The sequence below is a fragment of the Anomaloglossus baeobatrachus genome, chromosome 5, assembly GCF_048569485.1.
Source record: "Anomaloglossus baeobatrachus isolate aAnoBae1 chromosome 5, aAnoBae1.hap1, whole genome shotgun sequence".
Lineage (NCBI taxonomy): Eukaryota > Metazoa > Chordata > Amphibia > Anura > Aromobatidae > Anomaloglossus > Anomaloglossus baeobatrachus.
Window position 1 is genome coordinate 551,577,842 of NC_134357.1, and position 20,172 is coordinate 551,598,013.

At 43.8% G+C, this 20,172-nt stretch overlaps 2 protein-coding genes across 2 annotated transcripts in view; one reads left to right on the top strand and one right to left on the bottom strand.

Annotated features, from left to right (window-relative positions):
• Window positions 1-2,773: 2,773 nt before the first annotated feature.
• Window positions 2,774-20,172, top strand: part of LOC142312969 (uncharacterized) — an 84,714-nt gene continuing 67,315 nt past the window's right edge. The window contains exons 1-4 of the mRNA XM_075351958.1: window positions 2,774-2,885; window positions 3,015-3,194; window positions 3,276-3,399; window positions 3,483-3,580. Of these exons, the coding sequence (XP_075208073.1) occupies window positions 2,808-2,885; window positions 3,015-3,194; window positions 3,276-3,399; window positions 3,483-3,580 (480 nt within the window). The 5' untranslated portion in view covers window positions 2,774-2,807. The remainder of the gene's footprint in view (window positions 2,886-3,014; window positions 3,195-3,275; window positions 3,400-3,482; window positions 3,581-20,172) is intronic.
• The window catches only part of LOC142310562 (uncharacterized), a 48,056-nt gene continuing 44,268 nt past the window's right edge, over window positions 16,385-20,172 (bottom strand). Inside the window, exon 6 of the mRNA XM_075348082.1 lies at window positions 16,385-18,425. Within this exon, the coding sequence (XP_075204197.1) occupies window positions 17,461-18,425 (965 nt within the window). The 3' untranslated portion in view covers window positions 16,385-17,460. The remainder of the gene's footprint in view (window positions 18,426-20,172) is intronic.

Genomic DNA, 20,172 nt, shown 5'->3' on the forward strand with positions numbered 1-20,172 from the left:
ACCCAGTCACAGCTGGCACCGCCCCCGGCCTCAGTGTCCAGCCACACCCTCTGCCCGCCCTCTGCCCACACACATTCCCTGTCAGTATACTGCCCCAGCACCTGTAGATAAATGAATACTATGTAATGAACATTATATATAGCCCCTAATGTGAGTCTATAGGATACACACACACACACACACACACACCTAGAGTTATATAATATACATTATCCCACCTCATGCACTCTCTTCTCTCCTACTGCACTCCTGTTCCCCCCAGCACTCCCCTGTCTCTCACCCCCATGAACTCTCGTCTCTGCCCCCCTGCTGTGTCACCCATGAACTCTCGTCTCTGCCCCCCTGCTGTGTCACCCATGAACTCTCGTCTCTGCTCCCCACTCTGTCAGCCGTGCACGCTCTTCTCTGCCCCCCCCCCCCCCCCCGCTCGCTCTCCCTTCTCACCCATGCAGCATGGTGTCTTTTGTCCGTGCTGTGATGATTGCAGTGTCCTATACAGAGCTCAGGAGCTCAGTGCTGTTGTTCGCTGGTGTCAGGTGACATCCCTGCTTCTGACTGTATTTAGAAGCGAGGAGCACGGGAGGCTGCATTCATCACAGAGACAGCGCATGGGGGAGGGGGGGTCAAAGTTGCCCGGGCACCATACAACATAATGAGCTGAGGACACTGTTGGGAAAACAGCACTCACAGTGTCCTAGACAGAGAGGGAAACCCTGTGTTTGTCCAGCACATACAGGGCACAGATAGCAGCGCACAGATAGCAGCGCACAGGGAGGGGGCGGGGCTCATCACACTGTACCTGCCCAGCAGGGCGGCAACATGCAGTGGCAGATTTGCATGTCAACATGGTCCTGCCCATGTTGACATGAAATGACCGGAAATAGCAAAATCACAGCAGGAGCAGTCACATGACCACTTTGAGCCTGGGGAGAGGGGCTGACAGCAGGGCAGGTAAGTGGTCACTATCTACTTACCTGCCCCAATGTAGCCCAATAGTGTAAATAATAAAAAAGCAAAATAAGCCGGATAACCCTTTAAAGGGAACCAATCACCAGGATTTTCGTATATAACCTAAAGCCAGTGCTATACTGGCACTATCAGGCTGATTCTATACATACCTTTAGTGGTCAGCTCAGATGTTTAGGTTTTGAAATCCAAGAAAGTAAAGTTTATAAAATCATCACTTTCTTGAGTGACAGCAGCTGAGGATCATTTAATATATTCATAGTTATCCCCTCCCCCTGTTAGAATTAGTATAAGTATTATACAAACTATTCACTTTGTCTCTTGCAGGACCTGTGTGAGGTCATACCCATGTGACCAGAAGGGGTGGGATATCAGCCAACAGAAAAATGTTGCTTCTGGAAATCAGCTTTGTAACTATCATAACCCCCCCTCCCTCCGCCCAGCTTTATCTGATGATCCATTCCTGATCCTCAGCTGCTGTCACTCAAGAAGCTGATGATCTTTATATACGAAAATTCTGATGATTGGTTCCCTTTAAAGGGAACCTGTCAGGTGCAATACACCCCCAGAACCATGAGCAGTTCTGGGTGTATATTGCCAATCCCTGCCTAACCACCCTGTATACACTAGCATAGATAACGAGATCTTTAGAAAAAAGTATTTCTATAGATCTTATACTGTATGCTAATGAGTGCGGGGACTAGTCCCCTGGGCGTTAGCTCCCCAGCTAGTCGCCCCTCATTACTATGTTAGTATGCCCCTGTGGATTTGCTATCATGCTAATGAATATGCAGCGTCACAGGATGATCTCACTCACCTCTCTGCTGCCATCGCTGGATTTCGGCTCAATGCGCATGACCCTAGAGTTCTGGTCATGCACACAATGAAGCCGGGTGTACGCGTCCTGGCTTCAAACTGAAGTAGTGCACATGACCCAAACTCTGGGGTCATATGCACTGAGCCGAAATCCAGCGATGGCGTCGTCGAAGTGAGTGAGATCATCCTGTGATGCTGCGTATTCATTAGCATGATAGCAAATCCACAGGGGCATACTAACATGGTAATGAGAGGCGACTTACTGCAAAACTAATGCCCAGGGGACTAGTCCCCTCGCTCATTAGCATATGGTAAAAGATCTTTAGAAATACTTTTTCTAAAGATCACTTTATCTATGCTAGTGTATACAGGGATGGTTAGGCAGGGATTAGCAATATGTACCCAGAACTACTCTTGGATCTGGGGGCATACTGCATCTGACAGGTTCCCTTTTAATTACTGTCAGTGTACACATTTTTCTCTACATTTAGTGGTGATGATGGAGTCAGTGACGGACTGCAGCCAAATCTGTTTATAGAGACGCAGTAGAGGATGAAGATGTCGTCCTCATCATGGAGTCGTTATTTCTCCTCTCACGTGTAATGAATATCTCCTGCAGTTTTGCTGATGCGGATTCCAGTGTAAGGAAATGAGACGAGAATTAGTGATATGGAAGAAGAGTCTATGAGAAACGTATTCAGCTACCGACTCCGAGGAGGAAACTGCTTGTTGTGTGTGTGGCCTAAATATATAGGATTTATTAGTAGATGATCAGTGATTAGGAGCATGGAGGAGATGTCTTAATTAGCAATATGTTATCTTCCTGTCCATAGGAAAGAAGAAATACATCTACACGTTCTATCTCCTGATATGTTTCCCCTTATTATCTCCAGTAATTGTATTATTACAGCGGAGTCTTTATGATGTTACATCGTCATCTTCTCCCCATTCAGGTCCCTACAATATCGGATCCTCTCAATGGAGATCTTCTATAGAAGAGAATTCTCCTGATTGCCCCGTGAAGGATGGATATGGACAGGGACAAGATGGCGGAGAGGATATTACACCTCACCCTAGAGATCCTCTTCCGGCTTACTGGAGAGGTGAGAGATTCTGATGACGTCACATTACATCATTCTTATCTATGGGAATAACAGATGGACAGAACTGGAGAGGTGAGGACTCTGGAAATGTCTGGAGTGAGATTTCTTACTGTGTCTCTCCATAACCAGGATTACACAGTAGTGAAGAAGACCTCTAGTGAGCGCTGTCAGTCCCCTGTGTCTGAGGGATGGGGAAGACCCCTGAGCCCAATCACGGGGCCTCCACCTCACCCCCCGATACATGAGGACATCAATGACCAGAAGATCCTAGAACTCACCTACAAGATGATTGAGCTGCTGACTGGAGAGGTGACACTGCTGGGAATGCTGGGACATTATACATTAACGCTATGAAGGGATCGGGGGTGACGGTATCATTGTATGTGTCAGGTTCCTATAAGGTGTCAGGACGTCACCGTCTATTTCTCCATGGAGGAGTGGGAGTATTTAGAAGGACACAAAGATCTGTACAAGGACGTCATGATGGAGGTTCCCCAGCCCCCCACATCACCAGGTAATAGACAGGACTAAATACACACGGCCTATAATTATCTGTATGTAAGGAATGAATTCAGTCCCTGTATGTGTCTCCTCCAGTTCTATGCAGTAAGAAGACAACACCAGAGAGATGTCCCCGTCCTCTTCTGCCACAGGACTGTAAACAAGAAGATCCCGATGTTCCTCAGGATCATCAGGTAGATGGAGAGAAGGTGCCATGAAATCTCCCTATGATGTGTAGACGGCTGTGAAGGTCTTGTGCTCAGTCTTGTTTTATCCTACAGTATTATATGGTTTATACTTGTGTAATGAGAGCGGTGGAGATGGCAGGATTAGAGCTGATCATAGATGTGACTTCTCCATCTGTCTGTGATTTTTACAATATTTGTTTCAGGGGGACGATCTGACACATATTAGTACTACAGAGACATATGTGAGGGGTGATGAGATTCCTACAGATAACCGCCCAGGTGAGTAGTGACCACTAAATGTAGAGAAGTCACAGATTCTTCTCAGTCACCGGCTGTGGCTGCTTTATCAGGGTTGTAGTCCGGCCATAGGAAATGGTCACCGTTCTGCTGCTAGACCACCACATGCTCCTCCACCCAATACTGTCCCCATTATTTTGAGCATTGGACGTGTGGCGCCCCTGAGGCTTCCGTCGCCACAGGACATTGCACCCCATCCAGCGGTGTGATGCCCCATTCTGGGTGAGGAAAGGAGTGAACGCCGGTCCCCTGGCAAATCTACACAACACCCATTGTTAGGTACACACTGGGACCAGGGATAGTGGCAGCAACCCTCCCATGCTGCATGCTGGGAGGGGCCGTAAGACCCATCCCTGCTCCTATAGGGTACAGCTTAGCAACTGGGGAGGTGGAAGGAGCCACCAGAGAGCAGTCAGGGAAAGGAAGGTCAAGTGTAGGGGGTTGGAGAGAGAGGGAGAAGGAGGAGGAGGTCTGCAGGAGGCAGACAAGAAGGAGAAGAAGAAGAAAAGCTCTAGTCAGACAGGAGCTAAGTAAAGAAAGGGACGCTTCCTGGTGAAGACCCTGGGACTCAGAGGGTCCAGGTGACACCAAGCAGGGAACGAAGGGATTCCAGGGCCACGGATAGCTGGTGAGCTGTGGTGGCCTGTTCCACAGGAACATCGGTGGAGGGATCAAGCTGCAACAGGGGACGGTCCCTAGAAACAGAAGGAGTGAAAAATCTTCTCCAACAGTGAAAACCGAGGCCCAGGGAAAGTTGCAAACTCCCCGGGCCACAGCCCACAGCAGAACCTCTAGAAAGGGGGCAAGTAACCGACAGGCGAGCTCCCAGCCTGGAGGCTGTAGTGGAGGCCGAGCAGGTTCATCCTAAAAGAGCTAGGCTTAAGGAGACAGCTGAGGACCGAGACACTTTAGAGAGAAGGGTACCGGCTTTCATTCCAGAAATCACCCAGAAACGGCGGAGGTCCCTGACAGTGGGTTCCAGCCGTCTGAAGGCACCAGTGTGCACCTACCAGGAAGTGTGAGTAAAGATCTTGGAATTGCACCTTCCGGTGTTGTCTCTGTTATTTCATCTGCTTAGCCTTCCATTACACCATAGACTCTCACGAGCACCAACTGTGCCCCGGGGTACCGCTCCACCTGTGGGGAGCAGTACCATCATTGCTGCCATTCCATCACCCCGGAGGCCTCATACAGCAGCGGTGGCTTAATAGCCGCATACCACAGGTGGCGTCACGAACACAAACTTTATTCACCCCCAACACTGCAGCCATATTTAACTGACACCCACCAGGGCCACGGAGTCGGGCCCCGCCACCACTGACGACCCCCGGACTAGTACGGCCCGGTACCGGGTGTCCCATAGCCTTGGGGTGGGCGAGTCAGACGCCCTTCTGTTGGAGTGAGATTTGTTTCTGGCAGATCTTACAGGTAGGATCCACCCTATCTCCTGAAATTAGAAGATGTTCTGACAACTAAGAAAATTATGTGGAGAAATACCTAATCTGTATGGTGGACCCCTAAGAGAAAGCGGAGGGTAATGATGTCATTGACTTTCTAGATCCTTAGTCTTCGCCAGTTGAGAAACAGATTGATTGCTCTCAGTGGGAAAAACAAAATAATAATTTTCTCTTTTATGACAAGACACCATTCCATGAGCAGTGAAATTCCTCCTTTCCGGGCAGTAAAAATACATGTGAAATAGATCTGCAGCCTCTGAGTTACACATGGGACATTTAGAATATTTAATATATCCAATCTCTTATGTGACCTAGAGCGGCACATTAGCAGAATTTATAGTTATTTTTCATTGTTTAAGTGAAATCAAAGATCTCATTCCCAGTTTTTATAGGGAACTAATTCGGCCTTTACAGATTTGACTTTTAACAAATCTAATATATAAAGCTGAATGTACAGCTTTGGCAAAAATTCATGCGTATTTCATGCGTCTTGGCATGTTTTCCACCAGTCTTTCACACTGCTTTTGGGTGACATTATTCCACTCCTCGTGCAAAAATGTAAGCAGTTCTTCTTTGTTTGATGGTTTGCGTTTATCCGGAGACAGTAAAAGCTGTGTGCGCTAAGGCTGGGGCCACACGGGGATTACTGCGATCCCCTCGCATGACACTCGGCTCACGCTGGCAGTACAGCAAGGCCGGCGCTGTGGAAGGGAGGAAGGGATTTATCTCCCTCTCTCCTCCGTAGCCCCCTATTGCCATTCTCGCCGTGCACTCGCGATACATAGCCTATGTGCGATTTTTTTTTTTTTTCTCTCTCTCTCTCGCTCTCCAAAGACTTGAATGGGTGCGAGAGAATCTAGGATTGCATTACAGTCGTAGCATGCTGCGATTGTTTTATTAGTCCGATTAGGGAAGAAAATAATCGCTCATGGGTGCTGGCACATAGGCTATGCTGTTGCAATCCTTTTGAAAAAACTGGACACACAACAAGAAAAAATCTTAGACCTGTACAAGATTGGATGTTTCATATAAATCCATCAATCAATGCAGGCATAGACAATTTGTGACAGTTGTAGAAAGCAACTGACAAAAGAGAAAAATACTTTACAGGCAGAAAATTACGAAGAACCTGTTATTTCCAACACAGAGGATTTTATAAAACCTGATTTAACAATAGAGTATTTGAATAAATCACTTTCTAACATCGTTGAATCGCCCATTGCAAAAAAAAGAATCCATTATCCAGGATATTGCCAAAATTTTTTTAAAAAAAGTTAAAAAATATTGACCCTTAACCCCTGAATGACCGCGGGCAGTAATATTATGTCCTAGCGGTCATAATGTTATTGCCCGCGGTCTGCCGGCGGCAGCATGCCGCGATCGGCGCAGATCTCAGCTGATTTTCACAGCTGAGATGTGTGCCTGCCAGGCACGAGCAGAATCGTTATCTGCTCGTGCCGTTTAACCCATTAAATGGCGCTGTCAATATGTGACAGCGCCATTATAACGGCATCGGCGGTAAACTTTTACTTACTGCCCGATACCGGAAGTCACTTGACGTGATCACGTCACTTCCGGTGGTTGTCATGGTAGCACAGGGTCATGTGATGACTCCTGTACTAGGCATGAACTACCTTCAGTTTCACTCAGCCCGCAGCCGAGTGAAGCAGAAAGTGAGCGTATCGGCTGTTTACAGCTGTTTAGCTGTGATCAGCAGATATTGCAGAGCGATCGGATTGCTGATCGCTATAGCTCCCTAGGGGGACTAGTAAAATAAAAACAAAAGTAAAGAAAAGTTTTAACAATGTTAAAAAAAAAAACAAAAACACAAAAAACCCCCAAAAACCTATAAGTTCAAATCCCCCCCCCCTTTCACCCCATTGAAAATTAAAGGGTTAAAAAAATATACACACATTTGGTATCGCCGCGTTCAGAAACGCCTGATCATAATATAAAATCAATTAATCTGATCAGTAAACGGCGTAGCGGCAAAAAAATTCCAAATGCCAAAATGACTTTTTTGCCACAACTTTTGCGCAGAATGCAATAACAGGCGATCAAAACGTAGCATCTGCGCAAAAATAGTACCATTAAAAATGTCAGCTCGAGACGCAAAAAATAAGCAGTCACTGAGCCATAGATCCCGAAAAATGAGAACGCTACGGGTCACGGAATATGGCGTAAAATGTGCGCACTTTTTTTCGGACAAACTTCCGATTTTTTTTTATCCCCTTATATAAAAGTAAACCTATACATGTTTGGTGTCTACGAATTCGCACTGACCTGAGGCATCACACCCACATATCAGGTTTACCATATAGTGAACACAGTGAATAAAATATCTCAAAAACAATAGTGCTATCGCACTTTTTTTGCAATTTTTCTGCATTTGGAATTTAATTTTTTTGCCGTTTTCCAGTACACTATATGGTAAAACGTATGGTTTCTTTCAAAAGTACAGCTCGTTCCACAAAAAATGAGCCCTCACATGACCATATTGACTGAAAAATAAAAAAGTTACGTCTCTCAGAAGAAGAATGGCGGGAAAAAAAAGGGAAAGCGAAAAATCGGCCGGTCGTGAAGGGGTTAATCTGGTAGGTAAAACAGTAGAAGGTGAATGGAAAAATGACACTGATTCAGAGATCATTCTGTAGCTTAACCCCTTCACGACTGGCCGATTTTTCACTTTCCATTTTTTTTTTCGCCATTCTTCTTTCGAGAGATGTAATTTTTTTTATTTTTTAGTCAATATGGTCTTGTGAGGGTTCATTGTTTGCGGAACGAGCTGTAATTTTAAATGAAACCATAAGTTTTACCATATTGTGTACTGGAAAATGGCAAAAAAATTCCAAATGAGGAAAAATTGCAAGAAAAGTGCGCTAGCACTATTGTTTTTGAGATATTTTATTCACTGTTTTCTTTATATGGTAAAACTGATGTGTGGGTGTGATGCCTGAAGTCAGTGCGAGTTCGTAGACACCAAACATGTTTAGGTTTACTTTTATACTTTTATACTTTTATACAAGGGGTTAGCAAAAAATCAGGTTTGTCCAAAAAAATTGGCGCACGTTTTAGGCCATATTCCGTGACCCGTAGCATTCTCATTTTTCAGGATCTATGGCTCAGTGATGGTTTATTTTTTGAGTCCCAGGCTGCCGTTTTTAACGGTACCATTTTTTCACAGATGCTACGTTTTGATCGCCTGTTAATTGCATTTTGTGCAAAATTTGTGGCGACCAAAAAACGTAATTTTGGCGTTTGGATTTTTTTGCCGCTACGCTGTTTAGTGATCAGATTAATTGATTTTATATTTTGATAGATCGGGCACTTCTGAACGCGGCGATACCAAATGTGTGTATACTTTTTATTTTTTTAACGCTTTAATTTTCAATGGGGCAAAAAAGGGGTGATTTGAAATTTTAGGCTTTTTTGTTTTTTATTTTAAGTTTTTAAAAAATTTTTTTTTTTACTTTTTTTTTATTTTACTAGTCCCCCTAGGGGGCTATAGGAATCAACAATCCAATCCCTCTGCCATATCTGTTGATCACAGCTATACAGCTGTAAACAGCAGATATGCTAGTTTTCTGCCTCACCCAGCTCTGGGTGATGTGAGCTACAGGAGTCACATGAACCTGTGCTACCATGACAACCACCGGAAGTCATGTGATCATGTCAAGTGACCTCCAGTATCGGCCGGTGAGTAAATGTTTACCGCCGATGCCATTATAATGTGTAAATCTAAAAATAAGAAGCGCTGATAGTGTAACACCAGATGAACAAGTGTAGTTTATAGGAAATATACACTCACCTAAATCGGTTGTGAACGTCACAACCACTGATAAGCAAGAGATAATGGCGTCTGCTGCAGCCCCACGTGGATGACCATTCAAAATGGAGTAGAGAAGGGGTTAAAGCCGCGCATCAGCCAAATGAAACTGTAGAAATGTTGATGAATAATATCTTTCTTTTATTCCATCGGTCTACGCGTTTCGAGGTCAAAAACCTCTTCCTCAGGACCAGTACATCAACAAAAGCATAACATAGATCCAGATGACCGATCTATATACAACTGGTATAACGAGAGGACCTCCTATTGACAGAAAAAAATAAGCGGGCAATCCCTCCGTCTGTATAACATAGCAGATCTCATAATGACATCAAAGTTAAAAAAAAAATGACATTTACATATAATCAGACATACATGTAACTCATATGAGATTGAAAACAAAAAATTGGTATAATATATACGTGCACAAAAAAAAAAAATTGTGAATGTTATTAACCCCTTAACGACCGCGGGCCGTAAAATTACGTCCTAAATGACATAATCTTACTGCCCGCGGTCCTCCGGCGACAGCATGCCGCGATCGGCACACATCTCAGCTGATTTTCACAGCTGAGATGTGTGCCTGCTAGGCACGAGCAGAATCGTTATCTGCTCGTGCCGATTAACCCCTTATATGGCGCTGTCAATACATGACAGCGCCATTATAAGCGCAATCGCGGTAAAGTTTTACTTACCGCCGAAACCGGAAGTCACGTGACGCGATCACGTGACTCCCGATAGTTGTCATGGTAGTACAGGGTCATGTGATGACTCCTGTACTACACATGAATTGGTTTCACTTTCGCTGTGCCCGGGGCACAGCAAAAGAGAAAGACAGCGTATCTGCTGTTTACAGCCTTCCAGCTGTGATCAGCAGATACTGCAGAGCGATCGGAATGCTGATCGCAATAGCCCCCTAGGGGGACTAGTAAAATAAAAAAAAAAGTAAAAAAATAAGTTTTAAAAAATTAAAAAAAACCAAAAAAACCTAAAAGTTCAAATCACCCCCCATTCGCCCCATTGAAAATGAAAGGGTTAAAAAAATAAAAAATATACACACATTTGGTATCGCCGCGTTCAGAAACGCCCGATCTATCAAAATATAAAATCAATTAATCTGATCAGTAAACGGCGTAGCGGCAAAAAAATTCCAAACGCCAAAACGACGTTTTTTTGTCGCCACAACTTTTGCGCAAAATGCAATAAGAAGCGATCAAAACGTAGCATCTGCGCAAAAATGGTACCGTTAAAAACGTCAGCTCGAGACGCAAAAAATAAGCCGTCATTGAGCCTAAGATCCCGAAAAATGAGAACGCTACGGGTCACGGAATATGGCGTAAAACGTGCGCCACGTTTTTCGGACAAACTTCCGATTTTTTTTTAACCCCTTATATAAAAGTAAACCTATACATGTTTGGTGTCTACGAACTCGCACTGACCTGAGGCATCACACCCACACATCAGTTTTACCATATAGTGAACACAGTGAATAAAATATCTCAAAAACCATAGTGCTATCGCACTTTTTTTGCAATTTTTCAGCATTTGGAATTTTTTTGCCATTTTCTAGTACACAATATGGTAAAACTGATGGTTTCATTTAAAAGTACAGCTCGTTCCGCAAAAAATGAGCCCTCACATGACCATATTGACTGAAAAATAAAAAAGTTACGTCTCTCAGAAAAAGAATGGCGAAAAAAAAAAACGGAAAGCGAAAAATCGGCCGGTCGTGAAAGGGTTAAAGTGACTGGAACATAGAATCGGACAGTACCATCCAATTCAAGTTTCACCTTCATTTAGCGGTAAGAGCTATCACTGATATTGTGATGGTGTGCAAGAAAAAAATAGAAAGAAGAAAAGAAGAAATAAAATAATTGTGACAAATTAATAGAACACGGCTAGAACACCTAAAGTGTACAGAATATCTGGTAGAAATTTCTACCGTCTTAATAGTGAGCGTCACATATAGATTTCCTAAATGTGGTAGTGAATTTTGTGTGTTACATGTGTAAAAGTGGTGATAATAAATAGTTAAATAATAAACTGTGTTCCATCATATATGAGTTCTTTTATTGAATGTGAGTATTAGATGGAAAAATGAATTATTAGTGGGTAAATGTGTAAAAAAACATAATTGTTAAAAGAATCTCATTTGTTATATGTAAAACATGTATAAAGTATAAAAATCAGATCTTAAAAATCTACAAGATCAATCAAAAATCATTAAAAATGGATGTTACTGTATGCGAAGAGCAAAGTAAAATGATGTTAAAAAACCTTTTTTTATTTAATGAAAATGTATTAACCCCTTAACGACCGCGGGCCGTAAAATTACGTCCTAGCGGTCATAATGTTACTGCCCGCGGTCTGCCGGTGGCAGCATGCCGCGATCGGCGCACATCTCAGCTGATTTTCACAGCTGAGATGTGTGCCTGCTAGGCACGAACAGAATCGTTATCTGCTCGTGCCGTTTAACCCCTTATATGGCGCTGTCAATATGTGACAGCGCCATTATAAGCGCGATCGCAGTAAACTTTTACTTACCGCCCGATACCGGAAGTCACGTGACGCGATCACGTGACTTCCGATAGTTGTCATGCTAGCACAGGGTCATGTGATGACTCCTGTACTACACATGACTTGCTTTCACTTTCGCTGTGCCAGCGGCACAGCAAAAGAGAAAGAGAGCGTATCTACTGTTTACAGCCTTGTAACTGTGATCAGCAGATACTGCAGAGCGATCAGATTACTGATCGCAATAGCCCCTTAGGGGGACTAGTAAAATAAAAAAAAAGTTAAAAAAAAGTTTCAAAAAATTAAAAAAAAACAAAAAACCTAAAAAGTTCAAATCACCCCCCCATTCGCCCCATTGAAAATTAAAGGGTTAAAAAAATAAAAAATACACACATATTTGGTATCGCCGCGTTCAGAACGCCCGATCTATCAAAATATAAAATCAATTAATCTGATCAGTATACGGCGTAGCAGCAAAATAATTCCAAACGCAAAAATGACGTTTTTTTGTCGCCACAACTGTTGCGCAAAATGCAATAAGAGGCGATCAAAACGTAGCATCTGCGCAAAAATGGTACCGTTAAAAACGTCAGCTCGAGACGCAAAAAATAAGCCGTCACTGAGCCATAGATCACGAAAAATGAGAACGCTATGGGTCACGGAATATGGCGTAAAACGTGCGCCACTTTTTTCGGACAAACTTCCGATTTTTTTTAACCCCTTATATAAAAGTAAACCTATACATGTTTGGTGTCTACGAACTCGCACTGACCTGAGGCATCACAGCCACACATCAGTTTTACCATATAGTGAACACAGTGAATAAAATATCTCAAAAACCATAGTGCTATCGCACTTTTTTTGCAATTTTTCTGCATTTGGAATTTTTTTGCCGCTTTCCAGTACACTATATGGTAAAACTGATGGTTTCATTTAAAAGTACAGCTCGTTCCGCAAAAAATGAGCACTCACATGACCATATTGACTGAAAAATAAAAAAGTTACGTCTCTCAGAAAAAGAATGGAGAAAAAAAAAACGGAAAGCGAAAAATCGGCCGGTCGTGAAGGGGTTAAAGGGGTGGTTCACCCATATTTTTTATTGTCTAGATCGATATTATATTGAGAAACAATGTTTCTCTCAAATACCTTGTGTTGTCAATAGTGCCTGTGAGAGGCGCTATTGCAGACCGCTGCTCCCCGTCCAGTGACGTACCCGTCCAATGCTGCCTCGTCACATCCGTGCAGCCGGCTACATTCTGAGGCCATCTGCTCCCTGCTCCTCCTCCCTCACAGCACGTCTCTTGCTTGCAGCGTTCTGCGAGGAGGGAGGAGGGAGGGGGGAGCAGGAGACGCGCCGTGCTGTGCTAGGAGGGAGGGGGGAGCAGGAGACGCGCCGTGCTAGGAGGGAGGAGGGAGGGGGGAGCAAATGGGCTGTGACAGCAGTGAAACACCGCTCACAGCTCAGAGTTTGGAAGACTGTAGCCGGCTGCACGGATGTGACGAGGCAGCATTGGACGGGTACGTCACTGGACGGGGAGCAGCGGTCTGCAATAGCGCCTCTCACAGGCACTATTGACAACACAAGGTATTTGAGAGAAACATTGTTTCTCAATATAATATCGATCTAGACAATAAAAAATATGGGTGAACCACCCCTTTAAAAAGACATATAATACTATTAAGAACTTATTAGATCCATTTAAGGAAACAAGAGCAATGTGGAACATAGTCCGTGTGTGCTACAGACTCCGAGACAGAAACTGCCGTAGCGCACAGATGAAGGAAGGTCCAAGCAGTTTAGACTGTGGGAAAAAAGCAAGTACGCATACACCGCAGGGTGACTCGAGTTCAGAACTCTGCGGTGTCTCTAAAAGGCTGTATATTGCTGCTATGCAGTTAATATCACTGGATATGTGTGGTAACAAAAAATATAATGGTCATAATGAAATAGTATATGATAAATATCGCTATATGCCCTAAATGCATTGATTAACATTAAAATATATGCACATATAATTTATGCCAATCTAAAAAAATGATTACTTTTTATATTGGCATAAATTATATGTGCATATATTTTAATGTTAATCAATGCATTTAGGGCATATAGCGATATTTATCATATACTATGACTATTTTTTAAAAAAAAGGTTATCCACTGCAGAAGTACCTTGGTCTCATTTATGAAAATTGCCTCCCAGTAAGAATGTTCTGGTTGCCTGTAACAATCTTTCAGGATTGAAGCTGCTAAGGTCAAGTGAAAGCTGAGCTCTGATTGGTAGCTATGAATAACTAGCCCCTTATCAAGCTTAACCAATAATCTTTTATATAGTGCTGAAAGTGCCCGTCTGTCCCATGCCGAGATCGAACCGTTTGGCCAGCACTTGCTCAGTGCTAAATTCACATTGTAGTTGAATCCTTCAATGAAATGGTGCCAGAGTCAGCACACAAGCATACACACAAGCTCCGGCACCATTTTATTGAAGCTAGTGTCTTTGTGAATATTACCAGTCACCAGTTTCAGTTTGTTTCAGATGATATTCATAGACACAATGTCTTCAATAAAATGGCGCCAGAGTTGGTGGTACGCGCTTACCCTGGCCCCATTTTAATGAAAAATTCAACTACAATGTGAACATAGCACTGTGCACAAGCTGGCTATAGGGATGATGGCAACGGCAAATTTAAATAAAGGGGAGGAAAGCACCCAGGGAAGGAATAGATAAAACAGACCTCAACCACAAAGTCTTGCCCTGATGCTAAATCATCGACATCGGGGCATAGAAAGGGTTCAATAGCTAGCATTAAATTTTAGCCAGGATCTCGTGTGGAGAAATAAACAGCCGAGGAAAGGAAGGAAAAGGGCAGGGAGCTCATATTGTCTAAAAAAAAAAAAAAAAAAAAAAAAAAAAAAAAAAGGCCAAGAGTATAAGAGTATAGGCTTAAATTGTTATGACAGGCCTTACAGAGGAAAAATGGATATACCGCATTTTTCGGACTATAAAGACGCACCGGACCATAAGACGCATCCTGGTTTTAGAGGAGGAAAATAAAATTTTTAAGCAAAAAATGTGGTCATGACACACTGTTATGGGGCGAGGATCTGCTGCTGACACTGTATGGGGGTAATTTAAAAAAAAAAAAAAAACTGCGTACGGTTCCCCCAATTTTGATAACCAGCCAAGATAAAGTCTCACAGCTGGGGGCTGGTATTCTCAGGCTGGGGAGACTCACGTTATTGGGAGCCCCCCAAGCCTAAAAATATCAGCCAGCAGCTGCCCAGAATTGCCGCATCCATTAGATGCAACGGTCCTGGGACTTTTCCCAGCTCATCCCGATTGCCCTGATGCGGTGGCAATCGGAGAAATAAGGAGTTAATAGCAGCAGCCCATAACTGCCACTAAGTCGTAGCTTAGTGATGGCAGGCGTCTATGAGACATCCCCTAATCACTAAGCTGTAAGTGAAAGTAAATAAAACACAAACACATAAAAATCCTTTATTTGAAATAAAAGACAAAAAAAACACCCTCTTTCACTACTTTATTAACCCTTAAAACACCCAGGTCCGATGTAATCCACATGATGTCCCACAACGCATCCAGCTCTGCTACATCTGACAATCACATAGAGCAGCCATAGAACACGACCGCTCTCTGTGAGGGTCAGGCCGCAAGTGAAATGAGCCGCCGGGATCAGCGGTGACTCCAGTTGTCACCGCACATCACCTGACTGAAGTCACCACGGATCTCGCGGTCACTTCAGCCGCGGCCCGATTTGCGGTAACAGCTGGAGGACTCCCGCTGTATACTCACCTCTCCTCACTCCACGCAGCATCGCTCGCTTCCTGTCTGTGTGCCAGCTGACCTGTGTGGAGCCGTGTGTACAGCGATGACGTCATCGCTGTGCTCACCGCTCTCTACACAGATCAGCTGGCACACAGAGAGGAGGACACCGCGATGCTGCAGGTGAACAGTGAGTATACCGTACTTTGTCACTGCCCCCCGCGCTGATGATGGTGCACGGGGGGCAGTGAATACAGCCGCACATGATCACTCCAGGCTGTAGTTGCCTGGGGTGATCACGCGGGCCGGCTCTTTAGTATGTGCGCATCCCTCGCCGTGCATAACAAATGAGTGGGCCCACGTGGTCAGGGTATCGCTGCTACAGCCTGCTCCTGCCTCTGATGACCCACTCCATCACCACCGCACCGCAGCCATCGGACTATAAGACGCACCCCCCACAATTTGGGCGGAAAAAAGTGCGTCTTATAGTCCGAAAAATATGGTACTTTTGGAAAAATTACCAAACAGTTAAAGCTTTGTTAGTGAGAAATTTCAGTAATAAGAGTATTGTATCCAAGATATTTAATGCCATAATGAGGGAACAGGTTGGATGTCTTCTGCTCCAGCAAAAAGGAAATGGAGGAAGAAGAAAAGAAGAACAATTACTCAGATTTTATTGGAAAAAATGTTTTGGGTGTCAGGTTATTGGGACAATTTAGCAAGTATTTACAGTCAAAATCCCCTTAGAACCTATAATATGTGTATTGGGGAATAGAGAAGGGAGTCAGTTCACAATGATGATGAAAAAAACCTACTAAACTTAGTGGAAAAATATTTAAAAAAACCCAACAACTCGATGTTGCCGCAAAGAATGGATCGTAGATGGAAATAATTATTTGTAATATAAACATGTTTATTATTGTAGTATAGAGAAGTTACAGACATTGTTCAGACATGGAGATTGTCCGCTGAAAGTAAGGCGGGCTTTGCATGTTGCGACATCGCAAGCCGATGCTGCGATGTCGCACGCGATAGTCCCCGCCCCCGTCGCAGGTACAATATCTTGTGAAAGCTGGCGTAGCGAAAATTATCGCTACGGCAGCTTCACATGCACTCACCTGCCCTGCGACCGTCGCTCTGGCCGGCGACCCGCCTCCTTCCTAAGGGGGCTGGTCGTACGGCGTCACAGCGACGTCACACGGCAGGCGGCCAATAACGGCGGAGGGGCGGAGATGAGCAGGATGTAAACATCCCGCCCACCTCCTTCCTTCCGTATAGCCACAGGCGGCAGGTAGGAGATGTTACTCGCTCCTGCGGCTTCATACACAGCGATGTGTGCTGCCGCAGGAACGAGGAACTGCATCGTACCTGTCGCGGCACCGGCATTATGGAAATGTCGGTGAATGCAACGATGATACGATAACGACGTTTTTGTGCTCGTTCATCGTATCATCTAGCATTTACACAGTACGATGTGCCGGATGTGCGTCACTTTCGATTTGACCCCACCGACATCGCACGTGCGATGTCGCAACGTGCAAAGCCGCGCTAACTGTAATCAATGGCAGATCGCAGAGATTGGGAGTTAGGAAGAAGAGGGAAAAACAATGTTGGGTATTTTTGGTGGGAGGGTTGCAATACTCTTGTCCATATAGTGAATATATAAATATATAACAATGCGAAATGTTCGATGCTCATGGAATATTGATTTTTATTTGATTTTTAGAAAGCAGACATCTATTAGTAACTGTATATATTATAATTCTAATGTAACTTCTAACATGCTTTTCTTTTCTTGTTTACTGACTGGCCTTTAATTTGCCTGTCTCTTTTGTGTTTTTTTGTTCAGTTTGTCAAACATATATCTCCCTATCTGATTTTTTTTCTTAGTGGTCAACAAATAATAATTTTCAACTAAAACATTTCTCACCTTCTAGGTATGATAATGACTTCTACTTTTGTGAGTTTTGTGATGTTTAAAAGAAGCCTTGTGTGTGTAAAATATTTCCCTCATTCTGAACATGAAAAAGACGTCTCCCCTGTGTGAGTTCTCTGGTGTTTAACAAGATGTGATTTATCAACAAAACATGTCCAACATTCTAAACATGAAAAAGGCTTCTCCCCCGTGTGAGTTCTCTGATGTATAACAAGATAAGATTTTTGGTTAAAACATTTCCCGCATTCTGAACATGAATATGGCTTCTCACCCGTGTGAGTTCTTTGATGTGTGACAAAATGTGATTTATGTGCAAACCATTTCCCACATTCTGAACATGAAAAAGGCTTCTCCCCTGTGTGAGTTCTCTGGTGTATAACAAGATTTGATTTTTTGTTAAAACATTTCCCACATTCTGAACATAAAAAAGGCTTCTCCCCTGTGTGAGTTCTCTGGTGAATAACAAGATTTGATTTTTTTTTAAAACATTTCCCACATTCTGAACATAGATATGGCTTCTGACCCATGTGAGTTCTCTGATGTGTAGCAAAATGTGATTTACGTGTAAAAAATCTCCCACATTCTGAACATGAGAAATTCTTCTCCCCTAAGTGAGTTTTCAGGTGAACTTCAAGATTTGATTTCCAGTTAAAATGTTTCCCACATTCTGAACATGAAAATAGCTTCTCTTCTGTGTGAGTTCTCTCATAACTAACAGACTCTGAAGAAAATATTTTATCTTCTGTGTTAACTTTTTTTTGGATTTTTCGAAATTCTGAAGTTGAAAATGGCTTGTTTGCTGCAAAAGCACTTTGATTTTTAATGTCTATTATATGACATTTATTTTTCTTAATACTCTGTGATGAATCAGAAGATAAGACTTGTTTAAAAAAATCAGATGATAGATCTTTTCTGTGAAGGGATGATGGTATATCTGGAATAATGGCATTCATTTCAGTTATATCTTGTGTGATATGAAGGTCATCTGATTTAAAAATTGAAGATGTCATTTGTGCATTTAATCCCCTGGTACAGTCACCTGCCAAGAATAAAAAATATTTTTAATAATATATTCAAATTTAAGGATATAATTTATAAAATAACTTGTATCACTGTTAGCGGTGTTCCTGCACCTTTCCCCGGCAGGGACACTGGCATACTTACCCTCCTGGCTGCCCAAATGTGGCTTCAGTCTCCCCAGTTTCTGCCGCCATCTCCCAGGGCCTGCACATGCCACGAAGAACTACTGGGAGTGCACTTAGGGGGTGTGCAGCTATTCTTAAAGTGCCAGCATGCCCTAACCTGGAAATGAAGAGGCACTAGGTATTTAATGCATCATCTTCCTATGAAAGGTGCCTGGGCAACTTGGTCTATTCTAAAGCCTGCTTTACACGTTGCAATTAGTTGTACAATCGCATTTGCGATGTGACACGCCCAGGTTGCATACGGGATCTTATGAGATTGCACGTAGGTCGCTCATTTGCTGTCACACGAGCGTTAGTAGTCTATGTTAAATTGATCAATTTTGTGTGTGATCCTTTAGATCATGTGTTCTGTGACGTATGCATTGGGCACCCTTTTTTTTTTATTTATTGACTTGCCAAGCGTTTGTAATGTGTAGGGATGCGTTTTTACTATGTCATCTGCCATTCAGCTCTGCTACATGGCCGCTGACAGCAGACACAGACAGCCATATAGCAGAGCTGAATGGCAGATGACAGCAGACACAGAAAGAGCCGCACTGTCAGAATGAACTCGGGTGAACTTCACCCGACTTCATTGTCATGCTGCGGCTCTGTCTGTGTCGCGCCCTGATTAGCGGTCACCAGTGAAGGACTCACCGGTGACCGCTAATCTCCTGAGTAACTGAATTGAGCAGCCCTCTCTCATATACTCACCGATCCCCGGCGCGGCACTGCACGGCATTCACACTGCTCCGGCGGCTTTTACTGTTTTGAAAAAGCCGGCAGCCCATTAAACAATCTCGTATTCCCTGCTTTCCCCGCCCACCGGCGCCTATGATTGGTTACAGTGAGACACGCCCCCACGCTGAGTGACTGGTGTCACACTGCACCCAATCACAGAAGCCGGTGGGCGTGTCTATACTGTGCAGTGAAATAAATAATTAAATAATTAAAAAAAACGGCGTGCGGTCCCCCCCAATTTTAAAACCAGCCAGATAAAGCCATACGGCTGAAGGCTGGTATTCTCAGGATGGGGAGCTCCACGTTATGGGGAGCCCCCCAGCCTAACAATATCAGCCAACAGCCGCCCAGAATTGCCGCATACATTATATGCGACAGTTCTGGGACTGTACCCGGCTCTTCCCGATTTGCCCTGGTGCGTTGGCAAATCGGGGTAATAAGGAGTTATTGGCAGCCCATAGCTGCCAATAAGTCCTAGATTAAACATGTCAGGCGTCTATGAGACACCTTCCATGATTAATCTGTAAATTACAGTAAATAAACACACACACCCGAAAAAATCCTTTATTAGAAATAAAAAACACAAACATATACCCTGGTTAACCACTTTAATCAGCCCCAAAAAGCCCTCCATGTCCGGCGTAATCCAGGATGATCCAGCGTCGCTTCCAGCGCTGCTGCATGGAGGTGACCGGAGCTGCAGCAGACACAGTCGCTCCTGTCACGTCCACACAGCAACTGAAGACAGCCGCGCGATCAGCTGAGCTGTCACTGAGGTTACCCGTTGTCACTGGATCCAGCGGTGGCCGCGATTAACCTCAGTGACAGCTCAGCCGATCGCGCGGCTGTCTTCAGTTGCTG